Here is a 21,937-nt window from a genome sequence, read left to right as displayed (position 1 = left end):
CTCCGCAAACCTCCTCCATCCATACGTATGTCTACCTAACAAAGTTTTAACCGTTTGCACGGGGCTGGATCAGCTCGTCCTTTCCGTTCCGAGAAGGACTACCGTTTACAGTGTACCTATCCTACGTTAGTTCTCGAATTATCGAGTGACTCGTAACTCAAACTTCCGTTGTGGTGAAAATTCATCTAACATATCTCAGAGCTTTAACCTATCCAAGCACTCGGTTTTCATCGCTAGAAGAACATTGAACGTAAAATGAAACGCTTCTTCGCTGGATTGCTTCAGAGCACATCGCGATTTTTTACGGTTGTAAGATGGAGTGCAATTGAGCCCCAAAATCATAAGACACTGGTCTAGTATTTTGGAACTTTGTTTTCTAGCAACAGGAATACTCGGGTTACATCCTTCGAACTTGAAATTAGTAATACCGAGAGTGACCGGAGTCTCCAACCGTGTCAACACCTCGCACAGCATACTTACCACCATTTCCTAAAGGAATGGGACGGCTGTCCTCGCGTCTCCACGTTATAGTAGGCGTTGGTGACCCAGTAACAGCGCACCTAAGGGTAACGTTGCTTCCCTCTCGAACGACCATATCAGTGCTGGTTGGATAGTCCAGGATGTCCGGTGGAACTGCGGGGCAGAAAACGCATAGAGAATGAGTGACTTGGACGAGGGAGAGAGGAAAATTCATGGTGACGGATTTCCTCATAGATGAAAAGACAGCACGGATGTGGGGGGTGATCGGGCATGAGGGATTTTTCTGCAGGGTTATTGCTGCCTAGAATAATCGGATTTGATTGAATCAAGGGACACGTGCAGGACGGTTCCGGCATTCGGCAACGATTAATGCGCGTGCCGAAGGCACAGTCAATAAACCCCGATGAAAGACCGAGCGATATCTGCCGCGTCACATCCGACGGAAGTGCAGGGGCCCCGAACAATACCGAGAGAACCCCGCTGCGCGTAACCCCGTCGTCGTCAATCCCGTCCTTACCGTCAGTTACGTGCCACCCCTCCGGAGCATGACGAACAAACAGACACCCGTCATTCGGCACTCGACGACGCTTAAACGCGACGTCTCACTGCTGCCCTGATCCCCTCCTCCCGCGCGTTAGAGAAGGAGGATGATTTTATTCTGCCCCATAGCCGGAACTCGATTTGCGGTTGAGTGCCCGGATGGGTGATGCTGAATTGGCGGGTCAACCCATCCTCCGGGTTTATTCGATGCTTTTCCCTTCCTCGCGTCTCCGAGCATCAATCTTTCCCGGAGAAAGGACTCACCTTCGACCATCGTCCGGCCACTCCTCCTACCCTCCCTCCGCTCACCGTCCGAAAAAGGAAAGTCGCGCACGACGCTGCTTTCACCCTTAAAATTCAACGATCCTAATCCGCGAATGATCAGTCAACCTTGTCCGGTTGGGAAATTCTAAAGGTACCCATGCACTTGGGGATTTTCATTATTAATACACGACTTTACACGGTCACTCGATAAAACATCGTCATCGATCGCCAACTTTCACCGATTTGTGAAACAAAGCAGTATCGGTCCATTTCGTCTGGTTCCAAGAACCTCAAGTTACCTGTTCTTGACAACCGTCGATACTATCCACGGCTTTAATACGTACCTTGATATAAGATTATTATCAATTGTCAATTAGTTGCCAAACGTATAAAATAAAGTATAAGGAAAAACGAAGCTTGTGCCGTTCCGAATATGTCAAGAAACTCTGTACTTGGGCGATTTACGGTATTCCATAACTTTACGAGGCCTCGTTCCCATTTGCCAATGTTTTGCGAACACATAAAACCTAGTACGATCCGGTAGCGGTTCTATCTTCCGGAGACGACAGCCAAGCAGCACCCTTCCAGCCGTGAGGTGGAATCAGTGTCTTCCGACTAGTGAAATTCGAACGACAGAACACGTTTGTTGGTTCTGGGATGATAAAGGAAGAAAAGAGGGCGACGTCATTGAGTACCCAGCAATTACAAAACGCAGGGTAAATGTGCTCTCCGTGTAAAATTCGACGGCTGACACGAGTGTCAGTTTGTTCACCACTCACTCCAGTGTTTACATACCAGAGGGGGAGAATATACCGCTGGCTGCCTGCACGTCGGGAGGATAACCAGAGGGCGGATGGTCGCTGGGTTTGTCCGAGCAGTTAGGCACCCACCGGCAGGTCCGTTTAAAAGCTCGTAGTGATTAATGCGGACGGACGGATGGGTGGGTGCAGCCGGTTGGTCCGGGTGAATAAACGGCTTGCTGATGAGCCAGTAAAACAGTATTGTTAACATCCCCCGAAACGTAACCGCGCTCTGATTAAACCTGTCCGACACGCGAAAATAACCTTTCATAGTCTATCATCGAGTCGTGTGACTCGAATTCCACCCGCGCTTTGTCCGCGGGTATATCCATTGACGCAAGGTAAAGACGGGCACTTCGCGGAGTCTCTTCTCTACGTCTCCAAGACGCTTTGACTCGAGAGCTGGACTGGAGGATGATGGGACGGAGAGTCTTTGAATGCGGAATGTTCGCCGTTCGTCAACTGTCTCAGTTTCGAGTTTGAATCCGAAACTGGATCGGTAGTGAGAAAATGACTGGCAGCGGTGGATCAAGACTAGCTGCTTCAAGACACGGTGTGAAAATCTCCGGTCGTTATGTGATCTAGTTTCGAGGACATTCGGTCCGCGATATGCCGAAGTGAGCCGGAGCCTACTTTGGCCGGCAGCAGGCTCATGGGCACGAGCACCTAGTAAAACTTGGGAACTGCCATAGAAGGCACTTTGTAAGTTGTAGTCAGGGTCTGAGAAAGCTGGTTAATGGTGCTCCGCCCCCTCGGCCCGCTTCCTCAGAGCCTGCGAGGCGCTTTCCTTGCTCGATTTACCCTCTTCCGACGCGTCTACATACCGAGAGTACACACAAGGGGTTTGGCCACAGAATTCGTACAGCATCGTCATCCTCGTGAAAGAGGAAGAGGAAGAGAAAGTGAGAGAGAGAGAGAGAGGCAAACCAAGGCGAATTGTACACCGATTTACGCGATTCGCCCTCGGAAAGAGACCCGAGGAAAGGAGAAAAGGTGCGTGAGAGGAGAGACAAGGGTGTCGATAAACGAACGGAGGTAGTGGCGACTCTATGGGTGTCAGGGACGTAGAGTGAGATCGAAAATCCGTCGAAAAGTAAAACTGAATGTAATCAATCTGAATGTATCCATAAAACAGTCTCTGTCATCCGGATGATAATTTTACAAATACTGAGTTTGAACTGTAAACACATCATTAATAATTGATAACCTCAGAGAAATCAATTTTATTGGACAAATTCTAACGAATGACAGCTCAATTGAATTCATAAACGATTTTTCTTCGAGTTGGTAAGAAAATCCGTTATGCACGATCGGTTATAATTTACGGAATTGATAAACTGAAATATCCACACGACCGTCCTAAATTCTTTTCAATTCCTTAATTATTTCTCATCGAGACTTCTGAAAGTTTTTCTTTGTATTCAAACTGTTGCAAGTATTCTCACAGATTAATACATATATAGAATAGGAAAAACAGGAAAATCGTGGATACGATTTTTAAAACGAGACACCCGTTGTGTTCAGAAATTCTTGACTCACGTAGGTATAACGCTCGTGATCTGAATACGTAATAGAACGGGATAACAGCTAAAATCCCGAAGCATTGTCTTTGCAGACCGAATTAAAAACAAAATGTTGTATTTCGAGGACAAACGGACTATAGGACACAATGCTAATTTGGCAAAAATTTATCTGTAATTAATTCGACCGAATACCCGTGCAGCTATGTATGTTAAATTCTCCATTTTTCGTACTGGAATTTAACGCAAACATTTTCGTATAATATATATATATATATATATATATAAAATATATAATTTTTTTTTGATATATCGTAAGCTTAATTTCACCTAGCGATATAAAACGTGGCGTTGTAATGATTTCGACTAAAATACACGTTATCAGTTTCACCCTATTCCCCCGTGCTCTCGTAAACTTCACGAATCTCTCATGCTGCAAGACACTGTGGTCTGAATTAACGTAGATGTACGATACCGCGAAGAGAAAGAGAGAGAGAGAGAGTGAGAGAAGTTTCCCTGCAGCGATAGGGAAGGGTTTTATGTACATACCCTCACGGTTTTGCCACAGAATCCTAAGTTTTGAGCTCCACTTTAGATTATTAACGTCCGCCTACCTATACACATACTTACAATGTATACCTACATTTACACATTACTCAGACTTCGGTTTTAACCGTGAAACATTTTAATTACAATGAAAATATGATTACCGGTCTAAATTAGTACAGTTCACGCAGCGATCATTCGGAATCATCAAAAATGTGTGACACGTAAGCAATTGAAAATCAAAACTAAAAACCCGAAGAAATTATTTTGTAATTGTGTCGTGAAATATTGGCAATCTCTAATGATAAACGTTCAAAAAGCTTTCTTAGTTTTTGAAAATTCTAATTTCGCATCGTTGACGTGAAGTGACAAAATAAAAAAAAACCAGAATAACGTAGTCTTTTCTTTCACTTGTCATTTACATATCGACGTCACTTTCCAAGTGTTATATAAACGATGATACTCGATCTTCGATAAAGTAATCGATGCAACTTTCTCCAACGTACAGATCGGTGATCAATAATTCTTCAATCGTTTCCAGTTGCCGGAGTTGAGTGACGTCGAAGCAGCAAACTTCGAGCAATGCAGCAGCTCAGGCACAGTACCCGAAGCCAGTTTCTATCCCCGGTATGCGGAGGCTGTTTGTATCCTATCTGTAGCAATTTAATCCCAGACTCCCCCTCCGTCCCCTTCGTCCCGCTGCAGGCTACCAACGGGACTTCATTTCGCTCGCGAAATCACTTTTGTACATCTCTTTACCCGGCGAGCCTGCCTGCATCATTCTCGGCACACTGTGTCAGCCTGCAGAGGGTGGGATATACACGCTTTTCCCCTGGAGTTTACAGTTCAGTGGATCATGCGCTATGCAAACGCTCGACGAACTTCGTTCGGGGCTAATTTTATACCCAACCGGGAAATCGGAAAATCGGAGAAAATCGCCCCATACTATCACTCCAATTTATACTCGGAAAGATATCTGCCTTGGCTTCTAACTTCCACCCCCCCACCCGATACACTTGCGAACTCGTCGAATATCGATGCAGATTCACAAACGATGCGGTGATTACAGATTCTGCAAATCTCAGAGCATAGATTATCCACTCTGCGGAATTTAGGCGTCGTTTCGTGAGAAAAGTTATTCGAACTTGGGGTAAAAAAAATAAAGAAAATCGAGGGATGAATTATACGGATTTTGGGTTTGGATTTCTGACGGTGAAATTCGTACGAAGGGTTATAACGATGACGCGTTGTTATCAACGTTTTTTAATTCAGGATGAGCAGAAATATCAAGGGGGAAAATCACCACTGTAACCAAAGTACAGCTAATCTGAACAAAAGCTACGATTTCCAAAATTCGATCAAAACGTTATTTGACGAAATTTGAATACATTTCTTGAATTGGAAAGATTGGCCGTCCGGCTTCGCACTTTTGCTGGATTTTCAGCCAAACCAATGAACGAGCGAACGAATGAGGCTTATTTTCTTACCAACCACGTCGAGGTAACCTCTTTGGCTTTTCATCGGGTCGGTGTTTATCTGGCACATGTACCAGCCTCTGTCGGTCTCCCGGACTTCTCGAATGTGAAGATACCAGATCAGATGATCGCTGTGCTTAACGTCGATCCGATGATTCTTCGTTATCACGTGACCAGCGATCGTCAGTATGGTCTGAGTGTCGACCCTTAACCAGGCCACCTGAAGTCAGTGAAGAAAAAAATTTAAACATCAATCAGAAAATCTCTATTAGATAGAAAATTTAATTTCAGAGATTGCATTCATCATTTTCCAGCAGCTCAAAAAAAAAAAATAACAAACACAATGTCAATGATTTCAAATGCTTTGAAAAAGATTCAGACCTTTCAGGATTTAAGCATTGCTTACAACACGACACGCAGGTTAAACAATAATTGTCACGTTGAAACAATTTCCAGGATGAATTGGAAACTTTGTTCATCATTTCTTGAAAATTTACCGTCAACTACACAGAGAAACAGGGGCGCCGCGTCTTTGCAGGATGTTCGAAACTTGCTCAAAGTATGATAACCGGGTATTTACGAGTGTGGTTCTTGGAGTTTGAGTGTAATTTATAGCGGGGCGTAGCAGGTTCGGGCGTTCTGGATGAATATGGCCGATGGCGTGAAATATTTTCACGATCAGAAGGCGCATGGCACGCTACATAAGGCGAAAACGTGCCAAACGCTGGTCGCCAAAATAGAGTTCCAGTCCTCATTTTTACGTCACGTAGTAAAAGGTTTTATCGTTTCGGTGTCGCGTATCTCCTGCGATACATATACATATGTGTATGTGTAACGTACGTAACGTTTTCCTCTTCTTCCAGTTACCAAAGGTGAGATATATGCCCGAATAACCGTCGGCCTATAAATAAATAAACGGACCGGATACTTCGCTCTTTCACCTTCCGGCTTCTTGTTCAACCCTCGACTCGCCTCGAAACCACACACAAGAAGACACTCTTCAATAATATAATCGATAACGTGTTTACCACATTCACGATCCGTTATCTACACCGGCTCAAAAATCTCCAGCTTTCGTGGCTACTGTTTTCAACTGTTTCTTTTTTTTTCCACTAATTTTACCTATCTTTAAACATCTTTGCCGTTTATGACATTTTTTTATTTTATAAGGATGCTATAAACTGCAAGCAAATTTTTCAAGGTGTCGTTTAACTCGTTTTGGCTGCTGAAAATCATTTCTAAGCAATGTTGGTTGTTTCAATATTGCGAGCTTAACCATGTGAATAAACAAATTACTGTTTCTGTAAATCAATAATAGTATGTTGTTTCGTTATGGGTATATCTATGTGAGACAAAAAAATGGTAGAATGCAAGAATGGATGACAGACGTGAGAAAAAATTACAAGATTGTTACTTACAATTAGTGACCACGTAAAAAATTAACGTTGCAACGTGTGATTTGTTTTGGGAAAAATTTGAGTACTGTGTATAATTTATATTAAATCAGGTGCTAATAAATATTTACATAAGTATATATTTTTATCCTCGTAAAAATTGATCGGCAAATAAAAATTAATTGATGATAATCGATATGAAAATGTGAGGGTGAGTGGAACGACTGGTAAGTAAGATTGCCAAAAATAACAAAGCTTGAGGCTTGCGTGAAAAAACGGTTTATTAAGTTTCAGGTTTGTCTAATGCGGACAGGCACTCGGACCGATTCAATTTTGACGTGATAACCGGAATAGCGGAAGTACCATTATGCCCAATGTTTGCTCCATTACATCACCGTCCGGATATTTGACAAGATTTATACCTGAAGGTGTGTGTATGTAACGTACACTTGGCAATGGTTCTATACCCGGGGCAGTGTAAGGCGTATAGCACGCAAGTCAACGTTGTTTGACTTCGAACGATCACCGAAACGGATATGTGATAGGAAAAGGTCACTCCGAGGAAATCCAAACGATAATTCCATGCACGCGTGTACGCGTGTAACCGTTAGTATTAATGCGTACCATCCGAAACGCACGTCCAGAGAAATTGAAGGGGAGAGTTGAAATAAGCTGTGAGTACCATTTTGTTTTTTTTTTTGTTTTTTTTTTTGTCACGTGCCAATTTTTAAAATGGCAAAGCTTGAAGATTTTCGAAAAACGGCACTTGGAGCCTTCTTTAATTTACCACTGTGCAAATTACTGTATACTTGAAAATGTGGCACATACGGATCCTTAAAAAAATGGCATTTAAAGCATTTTTTTCATTTTCCACTTCAAATTCCGATGTTGCAAATTAATTTATGCTGCATACACAGCCTTGAAATTATTTTAGTTTTTCAAGATCACCGATACTCATTTCAATAGAAGTTCTTGGTAACTATGGAACAGAGGAGATTTTTGAAAAATTCGTCGCGAGCCTCACCACAAAAATCCAGAGACCTTGAACTAGCCGACGCCCTTATTTCGAGAGTACCTTAACCCGATAGATCTCTGAAATACAGGCGTTGAAATGCCGCAATAAAATTCTCCCCGGCGTTGAGACGCGATCTAAAAAGCCCCGCGAGACTCACCAGCAGGTTGTCAAAAAAAATATCCCACATATTCCAATTTTTCCTGAATTTACCACAGTTGATAGCTTGTTTCTTCCTCAATGTAAATTTTCATCAAGCTCTTATTTGACATCATACCATTCGGTAAGGAAAGCTAATGCAACTTTATACAAGTTGAGATTTCACGACAAAGAAATATGTGAAACAATTTTTACTCTGCTTTAGTGATAAGAAATTATGAAGTGTAAATTCTTTAACCAGATTGAGGTAGATAACAAGCTTGAAATTCAGGGTTAACTAATCGAACCTGCAACAGGTATTTTGTGAAAAAAATCATCTTTGATTCAATTTTTATCCAAGCTCGCGAGCTGCAATAATTTCGATAAAAATTAGCGCCACTGTTTTTATTTTTATACAAGTTGTACATTCGTTCGAAAAACTGGACAATAATTTCGTCTAGATGATCAAATCAGGCCTGCAGAGAATTGTTTAAAAAACAAAAAAAAAAAATGAAAAAATTTGAAAATTTAAAATAAATGATCCAAGATAAAATTATACAAGTACTCGATGGTTCAAATAGGTTTCATTGTTGGTTAATAAAAAGTATTCCGTTGATTTCAAAAATTGGCCCGATTGAGCCTGGATAATCAGTTCAACTTTACAACGACAGCAATAACCTAAAAGGACTTGAAAAAATAGGACTGGAACTGTGACGATGAAATTGCACGAAAACGGCTTCCGCCAGGGAAAAATTAAGGGTTCAAAAAGGTCTCGTCTTCGCGGACGATGCACAAACGGGACACGGAGGACGGAGTAGACGCGTCTAGGCTGAGCTATGACGGATTGGAATTTTACGATCAGTTGTACCAACCACAGGTTGGGTATTATACGTGGCCGGGTCAGCCGATCGATTTGTTCCGCTTTGATCGCCGCCTGTGCCGCATGACGAGCTGGCCTAGCCGTCGACGTCGTCTCCTAGGTATTGGAAACGGGCGACAAGCCCTGGCCGTCGTAAAAGCTGCCCACTCTTCGGTATTGCCTCCAAGGATTTCGAGATAAGCGTGGTTTATCCGACGGTACGTGCAAACCGCTATTTGCGAGCCACCGATCTTCGAGAAAATTAATGTTCAAGTGCAGATCGAAAATTGCAGTTTTTTTTTTTGGAATTTTTGAAATAGATCGTAATCGTTGATATTATAAGTATGTGATTTTCGGAATTCTGATCATCTTGGTACGAATGGAACGCTCGAAGCATTAAATTGTCACGATGAAAGATCTGCACTTGAAAAATGAATGAATTCCGAATTTGAACCATGCACGTTCTAATTCCTACTCCCATTTCTTCTCTCTCCAGATTTTTCATAATTGTACAAGATTGACGTTTGCTGGATATTTGAATGGATTAGGGTGAAAAAGTAGAATGCATTTATGAAACAAGGGTGAGAATGTAGAATTTTTGAAAATGAAAAAAATACATTTCGTGGAAACAAAAATATAGGTCGCATCGTAAAATAGCTAAATCGTGATGAGGTCAGATAAAAGGTTAAAGTTGATAATGGACACAAGAAATGTATAAGTATAAAAAAAATATGAGAATTTAGGTGAAAATTATAAAAAAAAACAAATTATAAAATCGTTAGAATAAACGTTGAAATGTAGAAGAATACAGAAATTTTGACAATTCCATATTTTGGCTTACTTCCTTGTACCTTTCTACACTTCGACTTTTTACGTTTGAAAATGACACGTGAATGAGATTTTCGCATTCACGAACATTCGATATAATTGTGATGATTTTACTTTTTGAGCCCCACTCCTCTTGATTCCGTTGAAATCGTCGAGCTCTTGACAAAAACCTTAGGAATTCAGATCCCCGCGAACAAAACATCCGAAGGATCGAATAACCGTGATGAAAACTGTGTTCAAAAACTGACCAAACTCCAATCCTGAACAATCAAATTTCTACTCGCACTCATTCTTCCTCGGGTACAATTCGGCGATTCTCGAACTGTTCTCTCGTGGTTTTTAGGATCGTCGAAATCAATCAAATGCAATTAAACCATTAACAAAAATCCAATCCCTGGTCAAATTCTCTCCACCTCGTCAACAATTTGTCAATCGGTTAAAAAATTCCAACCCAACCCGCAAGCCGACACCTAATTAGTGTCGTAACGACTAGATATCCGTAAAGTTTAGATACTGCAAATGCGCGATGGCGAACTTCGGCTTCTCCTCCTCACCGTCATCCAGCCGCAGGACCGGGAAAAGTTTTATCTTTCATGTACTTTCAGGGAAAAGTTTCCCACAGATGGCAGTGGCCCGATACCGCCTGCAAGGCTGGTTCGTTATACGTGTGTTCGTACAAGGTTGGTTCGTCGGTACGTCAGCCTCGCCATAACTGAGGGTGGTTAAAGAGCTCGTAAAGTTCCCAGCTTTCCTACCCTCCTCTTTCTCTCTCCCCCTCTCTCTCTCTCCATCTCTCCAACTTTCTCTCGCCGCGTAAACCTCGCGTTCATGCAACGCGATGCATCGGCTTCAGCCCCGCGGTGACTTTTTCATACGCACATAACTTGTTCCCTCCAACGACCAGCTACACGCAGTTTCAATTAGTCGAACACGGCATCATTCTGCTTGTTATACCGTAGCTCTGCAGACCGTTTCGAAACATCGCCGCGGATGCTCGTTACCGCCGCTGCGTGGTATACTTCGAACAATGAGGAGAACGTGAATGGAGTACTTACTGAATATCGTCAAACTACGGACCCTTTTTTCTTGTTCCCTTAAGTTGCTTTCTCTCTCTCTCTCTGTATCCGATTTCTCCGATTTGTCCGACGTTCAGAACTCAGTAGTAAATATTTCCGAGTGTGTTCTGAAATTTGTAGTGTTATAGAAAAATGGGTTGACAATTAAATCGGTTTAAGCATTCTAGGGATCTCGAATTTTACGAAGATATTCGTACATCCCCGGATTATTCCTTCCCGTTCCAACTGCTACGTGATCCCTTTGCATTCTCATTCCACTCTCTTCAGAAAACAATCGAAAATGTTTACTTTTTAAAACGGTTGAACAAAAACTATTTATTCTTATCTCCTTTCAATATACGTACAGGAATAAAAATTTCGACGAGACGTGTTTTTTAAGCAGCTCCTGAAGATCTGCCTTGAAATAGATTTCATTTTCGGAAAGTTCAAACTTTTTTTTACAAACAGAAGCACGCGTTAACTTATATTTTTTTTAACGATAGAAAGTGCTGGAAATTCGAAGGCAAAGGTTCAACTCGAAAGCGTGATAAAATCGACCAACATTTTTCTCGTAAATGATAAAGTTTAGTGGCGTCATAGTTCTAGAATGTCCGCTATGACATATCGAAATTGTAACGATATCGGAATATTGATCCTAGAAAGCTGGTTTGAGGTTGATGAATCGGCCTTTCATATACACTGCCATCCAATTGTGAAAAGAAAAAAAGTTATTCAACAGTCAAAAAGGTGAGATTCCAATTTAGGATAGTTTCAAATAAACTGGCCAGCCTAGATCATAAATAAACATACAACTCCGAGGTTAAAAAATCGACGAATTCAGGGTGCAGGATGCTCGGGAAGTTGACCAGGAATCCACTCCCAAGAAGTGCTAATTTACTTGAAAAATTTTTGCAGAAAGTAAGCGCGAGCATCGGAGTCATGGAAGAAATCCGGCGAGCGTCTCTAATTCCTGGTAAAATACCGAGTCGCGTCAATTTCTGGGTGCAGTTGCCGGTGCAGTGGCGGATAATAAGTTGGGGAAATGCGAAAGCTCGAGGTCGACGGGGTCGCGCTAACAAGACGGCCAATAAAGCGAATCTCGGCATCGCTATAAAGGCGGTGGCAGGAAGCTGAAGAAGCGCAGCCTCCCAGTCGCTTTACCGTACCTGTATGTGCGAAGGTGTAACACCGAGTTCCCTGGGAAACAATAGTTAACGTCCAATTAGACCGTGAGTCAAGAAAGTAAGACTTTTAGTATCGAGGTAAATCCTGCGAGGTCGGCGTAATTAATGATGCCGAAGAAACCGCGGAGAGCAGGAATAAAAATGATCAAATACCAGATTTCGTCGATTGGGCCGGATTCTGTTTTTATTATTATTAATAATGTTACCGTTAGCGTGTATTTCAATAGTCACCCAAAAAAAATTAGCTCGTCTTCTTTCCTTCTTCCAATGAGACGAAAATTATAGCCCACTTTGAGACGGATCCAATGCAATGTCATTTTAACGTTGCCTGTTCTCGAGATACGTATATGGCAAAAATACTAAAAACCAATTACCTATAATAATCGCAATTTTTATACTTTTCAATGAGAAAGAAAAAATATGCAATAATTATTTCAAGTTGCATCCATCGAACGTAAAAATTTATCAACGTTTTAGATGAAAATCTTTGATAAAGGCTAATTCGATTGAAAATTGGCATATAAAACAATTTGACAAAACGATTACGAATTTTGTGTGCAAAAATCCCGATGCTATTTCATCGTTATTTGTCAACGCGCGAATGAAACTTTTTCTCTTCAACAAAATCGTGAATAGTAACACGACTGAACTCGATTTAAATTAGCAGTTTTATAGATACTATTTTTACATCGTTTAATTTGAGCTTCACATTTCGAGAAGCTTTGTATAATCCAATCAAATTACCTTCTCTTCTACTTCTATTATTACCGAAGTTTTCCTTATCTCGGGATATCTTGCCTACTTAATATATTCGATAAATCCCTAAGGTCTTCGAAGCGAATGGATTGGCATTATATGGGTAAATGTCAGAGCGAAATGTCACGTGGCGCATTTAACGCACGAGAAACATCAAATGGAAAAAGGGAGAAAAAGCGAAGAAGGAGAGCCGGAAGTGAACGATGACGTATAAAATGACTGCAAGTACAATACATATACGTAGGTACAATTGTATATCTGAAAAATTTTATTCCTGTGTTTTCCTGACGTATTCGCAAGAGGAGGAACGAAAATAAATAAATAAATAAATAAATACCGCATCCCGAATATAAGGAATGAAATTCACTCAGGCTTTCTTTCCACCCAGCTGTACGTTTCTTGCCAAGTCACAACATCCGTCACATCCAATTTGAGAGTAAAAATCAGCCGTAAGCTCGACAGCCCGCAAGCTCTGACACTTTGACCCCCGTACAGAGATTTCGTTTCGTTTTGTTTCTTTTCTTTTTTTTTCTTCCTCTCCTTTTTTTGCTCCATCTCTTCGTCGTTTTCTTATTCTCCGCCTATACGCGAGAGTATCTAAAAGCTGTTGATCCATAAATCTTTTTTGGTTTTTTTTTCAGAATCATTGCGAGTCTATTGGGCTTTTTAGTTTCCTTGTCGAACGTCGACAACATGGACCCCGATTACAGTTAAATTTGTCCACATTAAATCGGACCGATCGAGCGGAAGAGAGACACGATCTGGCGAATGGTAACGGGGGTTGAATTCTAGGGGTGAAAAATCGAGATGGGGATGGAGACAAGGCCGCGGTATAACATCGCCGGTGGGTTAACGGAGGTTCGCAGGTTGAACCGATCATTCGCGAAGAAGGATCGGCGATAAGAGGGGCGATTGATTATTGGATAATTAGGGTCGCGAGTTTTTCACCCCGTCGCGTCCGGCTCCTGAAACTTCGAATATCGGAGAGGGTGAACGATTTTAGTCGTAAATTATTACACCCGCTTTCCCACATTTCCGAACAAGCCCCTGCCGGGATAAGACAACCCTGATCCGAGACGCATCGACCTTTCCCTTGATTAAGATGAGATCACTGGGTATCGAAAGCTGCCGCTTAATTTCGCTATGACGGATCGTCGTGCGTTATTATAACGCAAGCTGACCCTTGCGGCTTCGAATTTTCTCAGGTGATCGATGATCCCTCTGCAGGTAAAAGTCATCGCGGAAGTTGAGGCTTCGAAAAATGTCACGATTTTTCGATTTACGATTCTAAGATTATTTTAGAGACGTTTTACGAATTTGAGTCGAACCGAGTGTATTGAAACACTTTCAAGTTGATTTGACAGAATTGAAATCACCGAAAGGAACAAGTTAGTCGTGAGTTGAGGCTTCGAAGGATTTCATAATTGTTTTAATGAAAATTTCCAGCCGGTTTTACATAAATTTTACGAATTCAAGTTGATTGAAGCGCATTGAAATGATTTCACGTTGACTTGATAGAAATGAAATTACTGAGAGTTGAGTAAAGTGAGTTGTAGGGATTTGAAGTTCATTTTAAGTGCTTCAATTTTGTTGAATTTTTGCGAGTGAATTTTATCGGAAGACTTCAAGTCAATTCATGCGAATATTTATGAATTCAAGTTGATTCATGCGAATGAAAATGATTTCAAATTTACGCTAGGAAATTCAAGTAAATTTTAACTACTTCGAGTGTTTATTCAGGTGTACATTAACCGATGATTTTCAACTAAGTTAAGTAAATTTAAATGGGTTCGAGTCGATTTAAGTATCTAAAATGTTTTTCACCGCATTCAGGTGAATTCAAATTACTTGAAATTGAATCAGACGAATCAAATTGGCTTCGAATTTATCGAAGTGAATTTAAATGACTTCAAGTTAAGACGATTTTAAGTTCGTTTGGATGGATTTGATTACATGACCTCGAGTTTATACATGTAAAATCAAGTAATTTCAACTGGATTTCAGTGAATTAAAACAATTTCAAATTCAATTCAGTGAATTTAATGATATTTCAATTTATACAAAACGAATTCCATTGACTTTGAGTAAACTCAAGTGAATTTGATCAAACGACGACTATAGGTAAGATAATTCAAATGTCTTCAAATCGATTCAAGTGAAGACAAATTGATCCAAGTAATTAAGATAAAAAGAAAAAAGTAAGTAAGATAAAATCAACCGAATATCGGCCTTGAGAAACTTTTAAAGTAAAAAAAGGAGTCTGGATGACAGAAATGAGAGGGAAGAAGTAAGAAAAGAGAGAGAAAAAAAAAAAAAAATACATCCAGAAACGAAAATCACCCGCGGCACAGAAGGTGAGATAACAATAATTCGTCGGATTGTAATAACATAAGGTACGGGATGGGTAGCGCTCATATACCTATACGTAACAGGTTATACCTGCTACACATAACGCGACGTCGGCGAAAAGTTGAGAACGACCTCGGCTGCAGGGAATTTCGTGTTTCAGCGAAAAGTGGGTTTGACCCCCCCGGGGGGGGGGGGGGGGAGAGAGTCTAAGCGCGGATAACGAGCAGCCACTGCCAACGAGTTATCTTATACATTTTACTTCCTCAGTGTGTGTGTGTGTGTGTGTCTTTTTTTCTTCCGCTTTATTTTATTTTGCCTGTTTTTTTTTTTTTTCTTTCCCCTTTTCACCCTTTTTCCTTGTTCTATTTATCTGTTTTCTTTCCTCGTTCTTTTTTTTTTCTTTTCCTTTTTTTCTTTTTTTTTTTTTTTTTGTTTTTTTGTTATCAAACAAATGGCGCGAACTTCGTTGAGTAATAACCTCAGATAGCATGGCACGGGTGGCTTTGCGGTACGATGCTATTTCTCCTTCTCTCTCTCTCTCTCTCTCTCTCTCGATGATCTCCTTCCCTCTCCATCTATCTCGCTTTCTCTATATTCACGCTCCTATAGGCCACACGTAACTTACCCCTTGCCCAGCTGCTGATTAATCCGCAGGATTAATCGTCGGTCGTGCAAAAATTAACCCCGTTTCGCGATCCTACCTCGTAGGTTTAACTATATTTGCAGATATGCGAAAGCTCACTTAACGACCGCCAGAAGCTTTGTCGGAATTTTACGAAAATCTCTGATCACGTGACGAACGATTTTCCAGTTACCCTTATCAAATTCAGATTAATTTTATCCTACGACCAGAAACTTCCGTTTCGCATTTCGTTATTTTTTTTCATACTTTTTCATTTTTTTTTTCGACTCGAGAATCGTCGTCGTGAATCTTCAGAGATATTTTTTGTGAATCAACTAAAGATTTCTTTCAAATATAATATATATAGGATAGAAAATTAAGAAAAAAAAACCGTCACGTTACAGGTCGATCGAACCATCACATTTGAAAAAAAGTTTGCTCAAATCGAGTTCGTGACAATTATATAAACTTTATCCTCAAGCACGATGAATTTTTTCGGACTTTGTGATTTTTGTTCGATGTGAATAAAATATTTTAACATCCGATAAGATTAAAATTTATGTTCGAGCGTTAAATTAAACTTGTCAATTCAATCGAGTATAAATTTCGATCGTATTGAAAGGATTAATTTTTTTTTTTTTGGACGATTAATTGAATACACATTTTCTTCATCGAAGATTCGATTTAACTTTAATTACATTCTTAATCGAATATTGTATCCATGAAACAAAATATTATTTGTCTTCTTTATCATTGAATTAAGCCGTGAAAATCGAGACATTGTAGAATTTCGATTACGAGAGAATTTTTTTTTTACACTTACACATGGATCGAAAATATAGACATAGGTATGTATGGGAGAGTGAAAACGAAAAGGTAACCAACGGAGTCTATCGATCGAATTTAACAGTCTGCAATTACCTTGTAAACGCCAAGATCTTTGACGATGCAGGCAAGGATTGCTTCTCGTCCAACCGGTGCTGTGACGTTGGTGATTAGCTCCTTGAAATTCGGCTCTGAAATCAGATTAGAACATGCTTCAAGCATTCGTTTTCAACAATTTCGTCTGATATTTTTCTTCACTTTATTTTTTTCTACTCAATAACGATAATCGAATGAGAGGTGAAAAAAAGTCCAACAGAACTTTGTTCAGATCTGATGAATTCGTAAGATTTTGAAACGGTAATAAAATGAAAAAATAATACACTGAGAGAAATTTTTAGTTCCCCTTACCGCTCAGTCCTTAACTGTTTTTAATTTTTACCACAATCGAAAAATATAGTTCTAGGTACCGAATGAAAATTAGTTTTCTAGCTGTTACGAGAAAGTCGTAGTATCTGTTACTATTCTTTCTCATTACGACCACTGTTACTATATTTTCTTGTAACTGCTGCGAAAATTTAACGCTTGTGCAGCGATAAATCGACGTCAAAGCCTTATTTAACTAAAAAAGTAGAGTAAACCTCACAAACTGATTTTGCGTTGCAATTACCAAAAAAGGATCGACGATAGTGCAAAATGGTTACGTGTTACTCGTTTTTCGTAATTCCAACAATATTCAAACAGTTTTTTTTTTTTTAACCATTCCTGTTTTACTGAATTTTTCTAGTTACTATAACAAATGAAATTTTTCTCAGTGTAGATAATCGGAAGATGATAAACAGTTATTGAAACATACACAGAGAATTTTGTATTTGTAAAATCTTCGAAAGCTCTTCAACTTCGTTCGACAAAAAAAAATAAAAATAAAAAATATCAAATCAGACACAGAGTTTTCGAATAAAAATTCACATTTTTCCTTCATTCCTTCAGTCTTTTTCGTTCATTTGACTAGTCACGCCTCACTGCGCATCAGCGGGTTATTTCGGGCTTTGAAACTTAATAGAATCGAATTGAACCTTCCGGCTCCTTCCGGCAGAAATACCCATCTCCAACGTACCGAAAGTAGTTTAGGAGTTAGAGAGAGGCTTTAAGGGCTGTTAAGAAGCGTTTTGCAACTGCTGCTCTAACTGCTCGAGGGTTCACACAAACGGATGTATAGAGATATGTTATTACAGATATATATGTGTGTATATAGGTATGTGTATATAGATATATAACGGGGGTCGGTCTTAGAACTCGACGCTGCACTTGACGGTATAAAACTGGAGAGAGTCAAGAGCCGCCTTTCGCCGTCACGAGCAAGAGCAAGGGCAGGGAAAAAAATTAATGCAGAAGAAAAAGCTTCGAAAGTATGAAAAAAAGAAAACTCAAAAGTAATAAGGCAGAATAGCAGTGGACTTGAGCTTTAAAGCTTGTTTCGATAGAATCGAATTGCACTGTTCATGTGAAAAAAATGGTTATATCAAGTACCAAAGTGATGTCGAAATTGTACGTTATGTGTTTAAGTGCTTGAAAAAATTATATAATAATACTGTTTTTCGGTTAATTATTGAGGAAGAATAATCCGTTCGATAAGAATTAATCGACTGATGTTTATACGCAATGAGATAGAAAAAAAGTAACTGTGGTAAAGTACACGAAAAACGAAAAAAAAAAAAAAATTGATTTACGAATTAATTGAGCTTTCAGCGATATCGGTCAGATGAAATTTTTTTTTAAATTCATCGTTTCACGACGCATCGACATCGTGTCAGGTTTTGGAAACATTCGTTAAAGAGAAGCAATTTTACTTCAATAACTGTACAACAAGTTCAAAAACAGGAATACACGCAAATCATTTATTACCGTTACGAACAACGCGGTTTAACGAAATCAAAACCTAAAATTTATAGAAATCTGAAGATTGGATTTTACAAAAGCGTTGTATCGAATACACAGCGTATAGAAGAACGAGAATCAGATCAAGATTAGAAATTGGTGGTTACATTTTGAGTCCAAGAGGCCATAAGCGGACTGTTATAATACGTACGGTGCTGTTTACGTGTCAAAAACAGAGAACGAAAGAAAGAAGGAGAGAAAGAGATGAAAAAATAAAAGCGACGAAGCATCGTAATACAAGGGAAAAAATCTGTGCGGCATGTATGTAAAACTTTCAAGGGGTTCGAGGTCGACGATGTACACACACACACACGTAGATACGTATACGTACAAAATACATCCATAGATATTCACATATCATAATACAGACGCATAACCAGAGGCGCATAAATCCTTTAAAGCCAGTTTTATGGGTCTATTACAAATTCCTCCGCCTACATGCATGTATGTATATATATATATATATGGAGGAAAATATAATAGGGGGGTAATATGCTCTTATAATGCGATGATATATATTATGCAGGCGAAAGGAAACCGCGGACGTCTAGGGGGGTTGTTAGCGGTGTTCTCCGAGGCTGGAAAACCTCCCCCCCCCCCAGGGTCCTTCACCACCCTCTTCGGGGGGCGGAAATTTCCCGCGCTTGCAGCTTCATAACGGTGCTCCCGCTTATACGAGGGTCATAATTCTATCGAGTGTCTATCTAGCCGTGCGTAACTTCTCCTCTCTTTTCATCCCCGATCCACCCTCTTCGGCGAAGGTGAGGAGAGGGAAAACACCCCCGGGATCAAGGCCGTAACTGTTTTCCCGTTCCAGTTTTCTTCCGACCCCGAATCGCGTCTAAGTTGGAAAGGAATAGATCGAGTCTTTTTCAACACGTTGCAAAATGTACGGTTATTTATTTGTTATTTGTCGTTTTTTTTTTTTTTCTTCCAATTCATGTCCGCGGCAATTTGGATCGAGTCGTGGAATTGCGTGAAACGCAACTTTCGTTCATCGTTTCTGAAGATTCAAATTCGTAAGGTGCGTGAAAATAGCAAAGAAAAAAATTATTATAAAAAATGCAAAATATGTTTGTGGGTATAATTTAATACAAACATAATATAATTTAGATATTGTGTATTGGTATAGAAAAACGAAAAGTAAATAAACGATTAAATTTTTCAATCAACCAGGGTGCAGTAAATTATACCTATTAATAATTGTACGTATAGAAGTGACAAGAAATTATATTTTTGTTAGATTTGTTTTCTTGACATTTTTTCTTCTCTCTATTCGTTTGCTGAATGACTGATACAGGAATTCGGAAAATTGTCGTTGACGATAAATTTTATAAAAATGTAAAATTGATAGAGAGATTAATGGGCAAATAACAACGATCAATTTCTTGAAACAACAGACGTAATCGACGTATAATCAAACTGTATGAATTAATTTTGAAAAATGAATTTAATCTCTGATTCTGTTTTTATATTTTTTCTACCAATGGAGGAAATCGACTTTGAACGGAGCTTTTCGAGCCTTCATAATGTGCGAAATAATAAAGAATTTTTGCGCGACAGCATCGCGCATCCCACGGGACTGCGAATCCGTATTTACGGCCGACAGCATTACGACGTCTTTATGTCTTGGTATGAAGGCAAATGTTCAGCAGGGATGTCGTCGTAGTAACGTAATAGTTAATATAATACTAAACAAACAAAAACACAGAGGTGAAATCATACGTATGCAACAAAATGAAAAGGGTGAGGGTCATGATATAGAATAATCCTTACAATTGTATCAAATGCTCAAAAAATGCAAAAATCTGTTTCATGTATGATTTCCAAATTTAATAAACAATTTAAACAATTTAAGCAATTTAAAAAACAAACAAAAAACAATGGCTAGAAAGAAACAGAATGAAATCTAAATATATGTATGAACTGTCAATTTTTTTTCTATGTTTTTCTACATTTCTAGGTTCATTCCAATGATTTTTATACTATCGCATTGCACGTGTATATTTATACCAAAAATTCTATGTTTTTTCGTAATCCAACATTTATTCAGACCGTTTTAAATATCGAATTTCTTTGTATTTTTAACTTTCCACTTTTTAACTTTTATATATTCAAACGCTTCAAACTTTTGCAATTTGCGGAATCAATTAAAGCCGTTTGTGTTCTCTACTTGTATAAATCTTTCTCACTTTTTCTCCCGAGTTCTTTCAGTTCGCTAAACTTCTCGCTAGTTTTTTTCACCACTTTTGACAACGCCTTTCGATTTCTGTCGACCAGTTTTCTCAGTTTGTATTACATTTCATCCCTCAAGGATTCTTCGACTTTCTCTCGGCAAACGAATGACAACGAATAAACCAATATCATGTAATCGAATAACGAAATAGCTTTAAAACAAGGCTCGTAATCGAATCGATATAAAGCTGGTTATAAATGGTACTTAAAATCCGATTGCGAGGATAAAATAATGATAAATATCAATAAGCGTAAAAAATTGTATCGCAATTCGTTCAACGCAGATTTTTTTTTCCTGTAATTTAAAACTGTATATGAATCACGAGTTACGTGAATTAAATATTGAGAAAAAATTTCGCACACTTGGTTAATTTGCGAATAAAACGTATATAATTTAGTCACACAAGCTTGATTAATTTTTGCCTGCTGTATAAAATTTTTCCTCCAATATTCGTGCCACGTGTGATTCAGAGAGTAAATCATTTCCCTTCGAATTAGTATAATTCGCTTTATTTTGTTCTCTTCCAAAATCTCAGGCACTCGCACTTTGTATTTTGTATCAATAAATTTCAAACCACTCCGCGTAGATTTTCTCCGAAGAGTTTGAAAAACGAATTCGCGTGAAATTTCACTTCGATTTAAATTCATTCTTCATTCTATTACCTCATCAAACATTGATAACTTCACTCCATTTTTAATTTCTCTCAATATTCGTTATAAAAAAAAAAACAACACATAATCATAATTATTTATACCATTTTATACAGCATGAAAAAAAATATTTCTTTTTTTCACCAAGCAAAATTCAAGTGACCCTTATTCACATTGATTGATTTCATTCTTTGCATGATGTAATTCGATTCTTCACATGGTGCATAGATTTTATTTTTTTTTCCTCTTGTTTTCGATTCCATCCATTCATCCTCGACGACGTTGCTCTTCTCTCCAATTCGTCAATTACAGCATACGCATCATTTTTTTCCTCTCTAGTCTTCACTAACGAACCTGCTGCATCAGACCTTCCATTCAATTCTCGATATATATCTATATCTCTCTCTCTCTCTATATATATATATATATATATATATATGTATGTATATATGTACATGTACTGGACATT

The 21,937-nt window shown here is 39.1% G+C and overlaps 1 protein-coding gene across 3 annotated transcripts in view; it reads right to left on the bottom strand.

Annotated features, from left to right (window-relative positions):
- LOC124180113 (limbic system-associated membrane protein-like) overlaps positions 1 to 21,937 on the bottom strand; it is a 110,713-nt gene that overhangs the window by 15,004 nt on the left and 73,772 nt on the right. For 2 of the 3 annotated variants that reach the window (XM_046565206.1, XM_046565208.1), the window contains exons 2-4: positions 16,744 to 16,844; positions 5,638 to 5,845; positions 481 to 633 (exon numbers count right to left, since the gene is read on the bottom strand). In XM_046565206.1, coding sequence (XP_046421162.1) covers positions 481 to 633; positions 5,638 to 5,845; positions 16,744 to 16,844 — 462 coding nt within the window. The remainder of the gene's footprint in view (positions 1 to 480; positions 634 to 5,637; positions 5,846 to 16,743; positions 16,845 to 21,937) is intronic. The other variant, XM_046565207.1, reaches the window with a different exon arrangement.

The sequence above is a fragment of the Neodiprion fabricii genome, chromosome 4, assembly GCF_021155785.1.
Source record: "Neodiprion fabricii isolate iyNeoFabr1 chromosome 4, iyNeoFabr1.1, whole genome shotgun sequence".
NCBI lineage: Eukaryota > Metazoa > Arthropoda > Insecta > Hymenoptera > Diprionidae > Neodiprion > Neodiprion fabricii.
The sequence above is the reverse complement of the archived record's forward strand: the minus strand, read 5'-3'. Positions and strand labels throughout refer to the sequence as shown.